The sequence below is a fragment of the Tigriopus californicus genome, chromosome 5 (assembly GCF_007210705.1).
Source record: "Tigriopus californicus strain San Diego chromosome 5, Tcal_SD_v2.1, whole genome shotgun sequence".
In the NCBI taxonomy this organism is placed as follows: domain Eukaryota; kingdom Metazoa; phylum Arthropoda; class Copepoda; order Harpacticoida; family Harpacticidae; genus Tigriopus; species Tigriopus californicus.
This window is the reverse complement of record NC_081444.1, coordinates 1963144-1973596: the sequence shown is the minus strand read 5'-3', so window position 1 is coordinate 1973596 and position 10453 is coordinate 1963144. Positions and strand designations below refer to the sequence as shown.

Below are 10453 nucleotides of genomic sequence, written 5' to 3'. Positions count from 1 at the left end.
CCATCAATGCCATTGATTAACAATTAACCCAGGACAAGCCGTTACCCTGAACTCGGAAAACTCGCATCCTACCGTCACCCTTCCCAGAAGTTAACATTCTCCAGCTCGATTCTCTGAGCATCATTGGTTGTGTGCACCTTCATCCGACAAGATGTATTCCTTGAGGCTTGACTGGAACCTTTATTCAAGGATTCCAAATCCGAAAATATCGGCCACATCTGTTGGAATCTTTAAGGAATGGGCAGTGCACTTAGGTGGAATTGATAGCCGACGTGTATTGTGTGGATCCAAACGCACGGTTAAGGTAAGGATTCGTCTAGTATTGCCTCTATTTATGTAATCCAGTGATGAGTCATTCATCCACCATCTTTCGTCTGAACCGACTGACGACAACTATGTACCACCAACTGAAACCTATTGGTGTGAAAGCCAAAACCTGGGGAATTGGAACCACGTGTCTTTAGAACTTCATTTTGGATTTCAGATTCTGTGGCCATGTAGGCCATGATGGACCCATTCCAGGTGAGAGCACACGATATCCCTCCGAATGCCTTGGGGGCCATAGCGCGAGTGTGATGAATCGTTATTTGCTACTCTTGACGGTCGGATGACGACTAACAATACAACCTTATTTGGACCTGATACCCTCTTCGATCAGGAAAGGGTACGAGGTGATCCTACCACGTGGTTTTAACTTACGGATCGTCTTCCAGGTTGAATTGATCATCTTGTGAGCCGTGTGGCCATGGAAAGGATCAAGGTATGTTGTCCTTTATATTTGGTCTCAAGATTTTGAGTTAGTCTGATGATTCCAATTGACAAGCATATGTCTGTAATTCCATTGATGTTAACCTTTCCGTCTGACCTAGGATTACTCCTATGCTTTTCCGTGTGGTTTTGAAAGGCGTAATAAAAGAAATTTTTTGTTTTACAGAATCTGGATACGAGCGATGGTCTTCTACAGTTTCGGAACCCAGCCTAGTGTGGGTAAGAGTCGTTTTACTTAAGTGAATCAATCCGTGTCCTTCGGATGAATTCTTGGATTCCCCTTCAACCGCCTGGTTGAGAAAATCCCGAAACTGATTTTGTTGAGAACTGTTAGGTAAATGCCTTTGATTTGGCTATGGTGATCAATCTGGTGTCTTGTTTGCAGGTCCCCCGTTCCTTCTACGTCGATGCCAACCGTGCCAACCGTTCCCCGAGTAGTTTCCTACTGTGTAAGTTCCATCGATCTTTCTATCTACTTTTCGAACATGTTGAAAAACCCTTGGCTGTCTCACAACATCATGGGGAAATTTAAGTTTGTTTCGCAATTCTCTGAAACTGACCTAATATTTAACTCGAGCTAGCCCGATATTCGTAATATAAAAGCCACCTTATTTTTGTTCTCAGGTCTGGAGACGACGCCAAAAGAGATCGCTTCACTCCCGTGGTCCGTACCGTGAGGTAATTGAACGTGTTAGTCATAATTGGCTTGCCTTGTCCTGATGAAACTCTTATACCCAACCGTTTGCAGCTTCCAACTTGAGAGCTCGTTCTCTGTGAGAGCCTTTGGCTGTCTGAATTTCCCCAGAAACAATCAAATGTCACCGTTGTCACTGCAGTTTCTCACCATTTTACGTTTTTTTCCTTCAGATTCTGACGGTTCTCCTTGGGAAGAAAGTCAATTAAATCCGAAAAGGTAAGCATCTGGTCGTGGAATACTACTTAGCAACAGTTCCAGCTCCTCGCAAGATGTTCCGTATCTTGACGAGGCGTTTATAGCTGTAAGAGTAACTCAATCTTGTGGTTAGCTATGTCTAACAACTATAATACCTGGTTCGTTAGACACGCACCCCTGATACAGCGTCCTTAAATCATCGATCATCTTTTTAGTGGTCAACTTGGAAATGAAATTGAAGAACCACATTCATTTATTCCAGATTGACTTGTATCCGTGCAGTTCGTTTTCGTTGGACCACTCTTCTGAATGAAAGGCAAGTCTCGATCCGTTTTCAAGGGTGGTGTTCTTAGTCCATTCCTTGATGAGTAATGTTTACCGCCCCAGGCTGAACAATTGTGTTGATTGGTTTTACTGAAAAATGAGCTTCTACTAGGAGAATATTTGTTGCATTTTCGCATGGTGCTAATGAAGGTAAATTTTCATTGCAGGCGGCTAATCGTTGGAACGTTACCACTTAAACCAACCAAAACCCCGCCCTAATTAAGGTAGGGTTGTTGAATAAATGGAATACCACTGCACTGCATACTTGGCCCAGACCAATCTTCCTGATGGGATTTGGAGCTGGATAGGATCATCACGAGATATCCTGTATGCCATAGTAACAAACACTGGCTATTGCAACTCATCTCCACGCTCTATACTGGAGGTGTTACTTCATGCCTTTAACAATCTGACCTAATTCTGTTTCCTTGCAGAGTCTGACGTGTGATCGAGAAGGAATGACCACCACGGGATCCTTTTTTGAGGTAATTAGTCGTGTACTATAGAAACTTTCCTTACGAGTAGGATGACAAACTCACAGACCTGTTCCGAATGGCAGTGAGGACAAACCTTTCTCAAACCTCTGAATTCCACGAGATCAATTTAGATAATGTTCGCTAGTACCTACCTTTTCTAATGATAGTTTGTATTCATTACAGATTCGACTTCGTTCCCTTTTCCTCATCGATCTGTTCAATTGAATTCTCAATGGTGAGTCTTCATTCTGTTTATTGGCAAATGTGTTCTGGTGTTACTGCTCGAACTCTCAAAAGTTTGAAGTCGTGTCAAACAGAACAAATATGAAAATATCTAGGCAGTCGCAGTTATCGCTCTAGAAATGAGCGAATAATTTTTGAACATGTCGCGAACATTTTCTCTTGACGAGATTGCGTTGGTTTTAATAGTCAACCCTCTCTTAACATAAATATTCGTTTTGCAGAAATGTTAGTGCCCTCGTCGAACACTGCATCCACCTTGGCCACCGCTTCAGATCGATTGAAGGTAATTTACTTTTTTCATGTCGTCTAAGAGTCTGCCCTTTATTGGTGAGTGAGCCTGACTAAAACTGTGTGTTTCAATATCAGGCTTCATTTTCTATTGGGCAAAGAGCGAAATGCAAACGATCCACCTGCGGGGCACTTTTTCGTGGCCCACGCAGTCTAAGACGATTGCACAATTTTCAAAGATTTTAAGGACATATTTTGGATTAACAATTTTGTGGTTCGTTCCAGATAGCAGCCGCATGTATTTGGCAGAGACTCCTGAAGAGGACTGAACCAGGTAATTTTTCGCGAATGTGTTACCCTCTCCTTAATGTTAACATAAGGATGAGCCAATAAATCAGGGACGTAATTCTGACCGCTTTGAAGAAATCTTGATTTCCTGATTAGAATGACCTTTTGCATTACCAAAACTCAACATTTATCTCTTCTGAAAATGTCATTTGATTCTTTCAGGCTAGTCGATGGTACCAAATCTGTAATAAAAGCAAGATTACTTTACCCATGCCCTGGATCAAGGCTTCTCAAATTGAAGGTATCAAAATCACGTCTTTTTCGTATAAAGCGAGTTAGAGGTAGTTCACCCGGGTGGCGTCCGTATGTCTCACTCGATCTTTGTATCTCTAAGATCAGGATAGTGGAAAGTTTACTAGTACGAACCATTATTTCGTACTAGGGAATATCCCACTGGACAGACTTAGTCCATGCCTGCTTGACACATGAACGTGCACACTAAAGGATAACACTTGTCGTCTATTGCAGGGTCGCCGCCGGTTCCGATGTTCATTTCTCGATCTGCGCATGAAAATTTGAACAAAGTAAGTACTGAATGATTGTTTCTTCCAACTGCTCAGATGACCCCGCTTATTAAGCCGACTGATAATCACGTCTGTAGTGTGATGTCGGTGTGCAAATGGTGGGGAAAGCAATTGTTGGATGTGTGTATGGCACAGTGGCAATTTCACGATCTACTGTATCAAAGAATATTCCATGCACAAGACCTCGAGTGTATGGCAGAACCGAATCCCATGTAATTATTATCTTCGACTAATAAAGGTTTCTATTTCTTCACAGGGTCTCTTTGTGCCTTGTTTTGTGTGCGTGAACAAAGCAAATCGGACATCTGTTTCAGGTATGTTTCAAGTGAGGTGTGGACATGGCATGTATTCATGATGATCAAACCACATTTTGTCTTCTTTCCCCAACTGAACATTGTGATGCTACCCGATAATGTTAGCTTATCTGACAAAGTCATTAGTTTCCCATGATAATTAAGTTATTAAAACCGATCGTCTCAAGTAGTTAACTTGCTTGTTTCAGCATTGTTTGTTCTCGCGCCCATCCTATTCTGCTGCGAAGGAAGATTTCCAACTCGGGGGACGGGTAAGTTTTCATTGGATATTTTGACCCTCTATATTAGGGTGATGATTCAGATGACGAGTATGATCTTGGGTCTCGACACGAGAGCCGCCTGCGTTCTGCAGGTACTCTTGTCGACAGACCCGAATTTGAGTGATTCTTACCGAGGCATTTGTCTGACTTATTTTTGGTCTAGCAAATATTTGGGACTTCTCTCGGGTAGGGATTATTTTTAAGTCCAGTCCTTGTTTTTCCAGGTTCCGAAACGCATGAAAGGCCACGAGAAGCTCTAATGTACGCTTCCGATTCCGCAGGTAAACAAAGGCGAGGGTAAATTAAGTCCAATGTCAAAATGTGATGGTATCATCTTTCGGGGCTTACAGTCTGGATGACGACAAATTTCCTGCTGATTTGAAGCAAACATGTGTCGGGAAATAATTTGGTAGTCGTGAGCAAAATTAAATAGAAATCGTTTTCTTTCAGATCGTCTGGCCTTTGCTCGAATCAAAAAGACGCCAATCATTGAGCAGGTAATATTATTTCTTTATTACACTTTCGGCCTAATGTCTGATGGATGAAATTCGAGCAATTGAGTAAAAACGATGAAAATAACCTCTTGCGGATATGGGACTGAATGTGAATAGCTCGCAAATACATTTGAGTAGGAAAGAAACGTGTGGTAATCAAAGCCTGTTGCTTTCAGATCTGGTCACGACACGAAATATCTCGACCTTCAAAGGACAATCGATTCTCACATTGGAACGGAACACCGTAAGTTTGATCGAAATGACAGCCAGGTCGTGAACACACTGTGATGAGTGCATAGTTCATCTGAGCAATCGTTGATGTTAGAGCATACCCATCATGTCTTTCGCTCCTATCTGACTTTTCATTGACAAAAAGTTCCTGTCCTCATGTTTAAGGCGCCTCTATTAATATTCTTCTATGCGTTTCAGGAGTTCCATTGGTACCCTTCCAATTATAATATATCGCCAAGCTTATATCTCCAAAGTAGCTGTTGACGTAAGTAAACACTCTACAATGCTCTTCGTTTACACTGAAGGATGATTTTTGAGTTCATAATTTAATTTGATGAATCAACATCGTACATTTCTGCTCCTCTCTGACATTAAAGAAACACAAACTAATTGTTTCTTCGAAAAAAACTTATTCTAAAATAGCATTCTCTCTTCACAGGTTCATACGTCAAGTGCAATCCTTCATCAAACCTTCAATCCTTCTTCAAGTAAGTCAAGGCAAATGTCCACTATCTCGAGTATTCAATTCGAGCCATCTAGAGTCACTTGGTCATGGACAAAACTGTGCCAAGTACTAACCTGGTAATCGTAGACAAACTCCTAGCTCTCGCCCTTGACCCCTAATCCATGAGGTTTGAGATGTCGGCGATTGGGACAAAACCATTCAAACTTGTGACGATTGTCTGAATCATTTCATTTCTTGGCATTCATGAAGACCTTTTTTTGTCTTAGATTATGGGAAGAGCTCCGAAGTCTACTTTCGAAGGAAGTCCCAAAATTCCACCAGGTACGTTTGATCAAGTACTACGATGATTGTAGCATATCTTGGACCCCGTCTGGTTTTTCAATAGGCTCTATGGGATTTCTCTGATATGCAAAATGATATTTTGGGACTTCTCATAGTTAGAGGGGAGCTTTCATTGCTCTCCTCTTCTCCAAGATTTCCCACAATACTTGCCGAAGCATCCTAATCTTGGATTTTTTCACGTGCCCGAGCTTGATATTTCATTTCTTGTTTACAGATATGAAGTGGAAGATGGGCAGAAGACTAGTTTTGGTAAGTGCTTCGGTTTTAAAGCATCGCCAACTCATCGTACAAGGATGACAAAATTCCGCTTATTACCCGATTGTCCAGAGACGAAACCATGCTTCCTGAGTGAATAGTAACCGTCTGAAGATTCCTCTCTATGTGTCGCTGGTTATATAAGAGATAGCTTAATCTCTTTCAGGTCTTTGATGTGTTCGCAACCAAGTTCAATAAAAAGTCTGTGTTACAAGCAAGCGTTTGTTGTGTCTATGGTCTGTCCAATTAGTTTTGCACAAAAGTAACTCTTAAGCTAGTGTTTGAAAAATAGTGAATAGCTCGGCACTCGGCATAGGCTAACAATCGGATCGGCTGATCACTCAGTTTAACATTACTCATATTTTGCCTCGACGTATTACAACTGAACAAAAGCGCGAAATTCTCGTTAGTATCAGGAAGTCACGAGCTTCGCCACATCCGAATATCCTCTATTTACTCCCCTTAATTACTTCGGTCTTGATTTCACCGCAGTAGTAATTCAGGGCATAAGTCATGATGTTTTAGACAACCGTCCATTCATAATATTCACGTTGATAACACTCAAAGGAGTGGGAAAGGCGATGAGATCAAAGGGAGTCTGAAAATGGTAAACGATTCATTTCTGACTTGTGGGGACTTCCAAAATTTTGATTGAAGGATTGAGATACGAATTATGATTGAGGTTGTGTGAGACACAACTGGCCATACGCTATTCGATATCCTCCTATTTTGACGTCTCTTTTTCCCCTTCTGGAGGTATTCATATTTATATTAAAAAAAAAGACTATTTTGGAGACTGATATAAAAAAGAACCAAAAGTCAACTAACTTTGACCATCTCATCAAGGCTTCAAAAGGGGCGCAATTTCATGACCGGATGGATATCTCATCCGTTCAAGAATCAATGAAGTTTAACCATAGGGATTTAAAGAGAAATCACCAATATGAAACAGGCTCCTAACTGACGGTCGCAAAATTTCCATGTCTTTTGCTTGCAAGAAGTGTTCGGCATTTTACTAGTCTGAACAATCACTCAAGTTCCACGTCATTTGACCTAAATCACTAATGACGAAAGCACCTATCACATTTCCTTCCTTTTACATAATCGGCATCTCAAATCATCTATATTTGGGCAATAAACACCGGCCATCTCGGTGAAAGGCCTTGAACGGATTCCTTCTTTAAGGCAGTATTGGTCCATTTTGAAGGGAACTTTGATCCCTCCGGAGGCTCGCTGTTGTTGATATCCCATTCATTCTGGAGATTGAGACTTGGACTCGATTTCCATTGGATATAAAGATGCTCCGGAGAGAACACATTGCACTTATTTTACTTGCGGGCATTTTTGAGTGTTGATTTCCCATTCTCTTTTCAATTAAAGAAGGTTCTTTATACCACATAAGGAAAGGATCGTTAAATTTTAGGCGTGTTTAACTGGGATCAAGCAAAGAGAGTAAAAGAGTAGCACCCTCAACACTGCGCTCTATGGACGATTTTATCAGCTGATTAGCAATTTTAAGTGACTCCCATTACTTCACTACTTTTGCTTCCTTTTCTAAACAATATATTATACACGATTTAAAGCTCAGTGTGCATCTCAAAACATAAAACTTAAAAAGGAAATGTAATGGCTCGCGCACTTTGTAGAACTACTTACTCTTTGTAGTACAGTTTGTGAGAACAATTGATCTTACAATTTTTAGGTTTCATCAGATGAGGTAAATGCCTTGGGTTTTCCTTGATCTTTCATCTCTCCTACGAAATTGATGAACTTTGTCATGCATTAGCATATTTAGTTGTACGATAGTAGTAGCTTCATTTCAAGAACATTTTGTCACAATTTTCAATTCCATAATTGGATTGTGTCCTTCATAGTCCTTCATCAGTGTCCTCCATTTATTCCCTCTTCGGCTTTTCCACTGCTCGGAGAATGCTGTGTAGTACCCGTTCAATTTGTTTCATTCTCGTTTTGAGATCGCTCACGTCTTCTTTGAGAGTTGCCAATTGATTTCCATTGGGATCCACGGGCTGGTGGTCCTGAGCTCGAAGGGTCAAAATGCGTTGAATCTTGGCATGGCTATTTTCGGTCTGATAGTTCGGCACCAATGATGGATCAATCCAATCAGGCGGGATATCAAACTTGGACAGAATTGCATCCGTTCTATCAAAAAACAGATGAACCTGAGACACTGGACTGTAATCATACATTATTGATTGCCTTACTTCTCTTCCACGGTCTTAAGTCGACTAGTTATGTTATCGTTTGTTTGGCTTTGCTTTCTTGACCAAAACAATGAGAGACACGTTTTTTCGAATACCTTCAGACTCAAATTGGCCTCATTCAAGTAAAGGTCCACTGAAATAAGACTAAAGAAGGTTAAAGTAAGGACTTTCAGCAAATAGAATTGCAGTGACTAAGAGCATACAATCCTCTTTTTCTCTTCGACAGCATCGTTTCCAGGTGGATTTGAGAAGGAAGTAAATCTGCTCCAAGATATTGAAGGGCGGTGCCAACGTGGTCCGTTGATCAAAATCCTCCATTAAGCGACACATTTCCCATTTCCAAACACCCATCGAATTATTGTGAATCTGTTCAAATACTGACCTAAGAGCAATTGATTCAAATTTAAGGCAATAACGAGGGGCCTGGGTTTTAGAAGTGCATCTATTCTCATTTGATGTACAAAAAAAGGCCAACGTAAAAAAGCGTGTTTCCGTTCTTTAAAAAGCAGCATATTTGAATTTCAATTGAAAAAACTGCAACTTATTTTTCTTGTTTTACAATACCGGCCAAAATGCACAGAAGAATTAACAACCAGAAATACCTATTCTCTCGTCTTAATACATAAAACTACTTACGAGAACACTGCAATCAGCAAATTCATTAATAGAACATTGGCGAAAAGCATATAAAGAGCCAATAACACCGGCATGACGTATCGGTAGTCTTCGATCCTTTCGATATCCGTCCGATAACAGTAATCCTCGAACGTGGCGTTTACAGAACAAGGTGGAACATCTTTGATCGTGAGCCTAAACTTCGAAATACAGTTGGTTCTCTTTCGAACCACAAAACATTGCCATATGGTTCTTACTCGTCCAAGGAAAGCTCTCCATACATCTGCCAGTAAGGCAAAAGAAATATATCGTACAGCAGTCCTGGAAAACCCGACCACTCATGCCGTCGATATGGATTGATTAGGGCTTGGCTGGCGACCCCATATGCCAACATGAAAATAGCCAATAACAAGACAAATGTTAAGATCTCGGGTAGCTGAAAGTGAATGTGAGTGTTTGTTAGATGAATAACTTGAGATTGCATTTGAGTATGAGATTACCATATCTGTGAGAATAACCAATTTTGGCCCAAGTTTGATGCTGGCGTGGTAATATCTGAACAGTTGGAAGTAGACCGGAATTGAGTTACAAGCAAAGAGAATTCGACTGAGCTGGGGAACAATGCTCGTTAAAATCCATGAACAGGATCGGAGAAAAAAATGAGGCCCTTACCCAAAATGTAGATTCAAAATTTTTCAAAATGAAATTGAAAAGGCTGAACACGAGCAAGCAAATATCAAAAATGTTCCAAATACTGTTCCAATGAATGCGGAGCTTATTCCTCATTCCAGTTGCTCTTTGCTCAAAAACTTCTCGGATTTCCGTCACCATAAGAACAAGATACCACAAATATAAGGCCCATTCAGATGGAAGGAACTCCCATCTGTACGAATATAAAGCTACATAGCTGTGAAGGACGGCTAAAGAGATGAAGCTCAGGAACCAGGCGCAGAATTTGGTCATGGGACATTTCCAGAACACATACAATTTTTGATATGGGTTCAACTTTCCACCACCATCCCCTAAACCCGGCTGTTAGGCGGAAAAGATAGTGCTCGAGTTACTTTGAACATCAAAACAAAAAGACGAGAGAATGATACCTTATAGGACACCAAGGGAGTAAATAATAAGACTGGGCAGACGAGACATAGCAAGCCTCGTATAATGGATAATTTGGCAAAGCCCCGCTTCCAATTAACTTGCACATTACTTTGGCACTGGGGATCTAAAAAAACCATTATTGATCCTGAAAAGCTCTAAAAAAACCAATTTCCAATTTACTAGCAATCACTGAGCGGAGATCGCCACAGGTGGCCAAAGTAAGAATCGTCATGTCATTGACCCGAGGGATTCTGGTTTCCAAAAGAGAGAAAGTCTTGAAGCGATCCATTTCATGAGCTTGTTCTAACATCTAAAAGAAAGTTTGAAATTACAGACCGAACTCGTTTTGT

The 10453-nt window shown here is 40.9% G+C and overlaps 2 protein-coding genes, 1 long non-coding RNA gene and 2 other non-coding genes across 7 annotated transcripts; 4 read left to right on the top strand and 1 right to left on the bottom strand.

The window, feature by feature from the left end:
• The first annotated feature begins 100 nt into the window (after nucleotides 1–100).
• LOC131880890 (uncharacterized) lies at nucleotides 101–1979 on the top strand. The gene is made up of 8 exons (XR_009373303.1): nucleotides 101–304; nucleotides 485–522; nucleotides 714–760; nucleotides 935–987; nucleotides 1154–1217; nucleotides 1393–1446; nucleotides 1636–1681; nucleotides 1923–1979. It is a non-coding gene; the product is annotated as an uncharacterized LOC131880890 (long non-coding RNA).
• A 36-nt stretch (nucleotides 1980–2015) lies between these two features.
• On the top strand, nucleotides 2016–2084 carry LOC131881489 (small nucleolar RNA SNORD31). The gene has a single exon (XR_009373364.1). It is a non-coding gene; the product is annotated as a small nucleolar RNA SNORD31 (small nucleolar RNA).
• Nucleotides 2085–2149: 65 nt separating this feature from the next.
• On the top strand, nucleotides 2150–6379 carry LOC131880889 (uncharacterized). Of its 3 annotated transcripts, XM_059227610.1 has the most exons (17): nucleotides 2150–2208; nucleotides 2419–2469; nucleotides 2644–2695; nucleotides 2925–2986; nucleotides 3217–3265; nucleotides 3442–3520; nucleotides 3748–3803; nucleotides 4060–4117; nucleotides 4306–4368; nucleotides 4602–4658; nucleotides 4828–4874; nucleotides 5048–5115; nucleotides 5301–5367; nucleotides 5542–5590; nucleotides 5835–5889; nucleotides 6125–6159; nucleotides 6332–6379. In XM_059227610.1, exons 6-17 carry the CDS (start codon nucleotides 3490–3492, stop codon nucleotides 6337–6339), a joined length of 594 nt encoding a protein of 197 aa, XP_059083593.1. In that variant the 5' UTR covers nucleotides 2150–2208; nucleotides 2419–2469; nucleotides 2644–2695; nucleotides 2925–2986; nucleotides 3217–3265; nucleotides 3442–3489; the 3' UTR covers nucleotides 6340–6379. The 3 variants fall into 3 exon arrangements, with proteins under 3 accessions (XP_059083593.1, XP_059083591.1, XP_059083592.1); XM_059227608.1 differs by having other exon boundaries at nucleotides 6125–6379; XM_059227609.1 differs by lacking the exons at nucleotides 2150–2208; nucleotides 2419–2469; nucleotides 2644–2695; ... (2 more) ...; nucleotides 3442–3520; nucleotides 3748–3803 and adding an exon at nucleotides 3906–3993 and having other exon boundaries at nucleotides 6125–6379.
• Nucleotides 5147–5237, top strand: LOC131881490 (small nucleolar RNA snR60/Z15/Z230/Z193/J17). The gene has a single exon (XR_009373365.1). It is a non-coding gene; the product is annotated as a small nucleolar RNA snR60/Z15/Z230/Z193/J17 (small nucleolar RNA).
• Nucleotides 6380–7926: 1547 nt separating the features above from the next.
• LOC131880441 (transient receptor potential cation channel subfamily M member-like 2) lies at nucleotides 7927–10434 on the bottom strand. The gene is made up of 9 exons (XM_059227082.1): nucleotides 10284–10434; nucleotides 10103–10227; nucleotides 9675–10034; nucleotides 9503–9613; nucleotides 9260–9438; nucleotides 9024–9197; nucleotides 8591–8769; nucleotides 8388–8520; nucleotides 7927–8325 (listed from the first exon to the last, which is right to left on the bottom strand). The coding sequence occupies exons 1-9, from the start codon at nucleotides 10411–10413 to the stop codon at nucleotides 8061–8063; spliced, it is 1656 nt and encodes a 551-aa protein (XP_059083065.1). The 5' UTR covers nucleotides 10414–10434; the 3' UTR covers nucleotides 7927–8060.
• Between the last annotated feature and the right edge of the window lie 19 nt (nucleotides 10435–10453).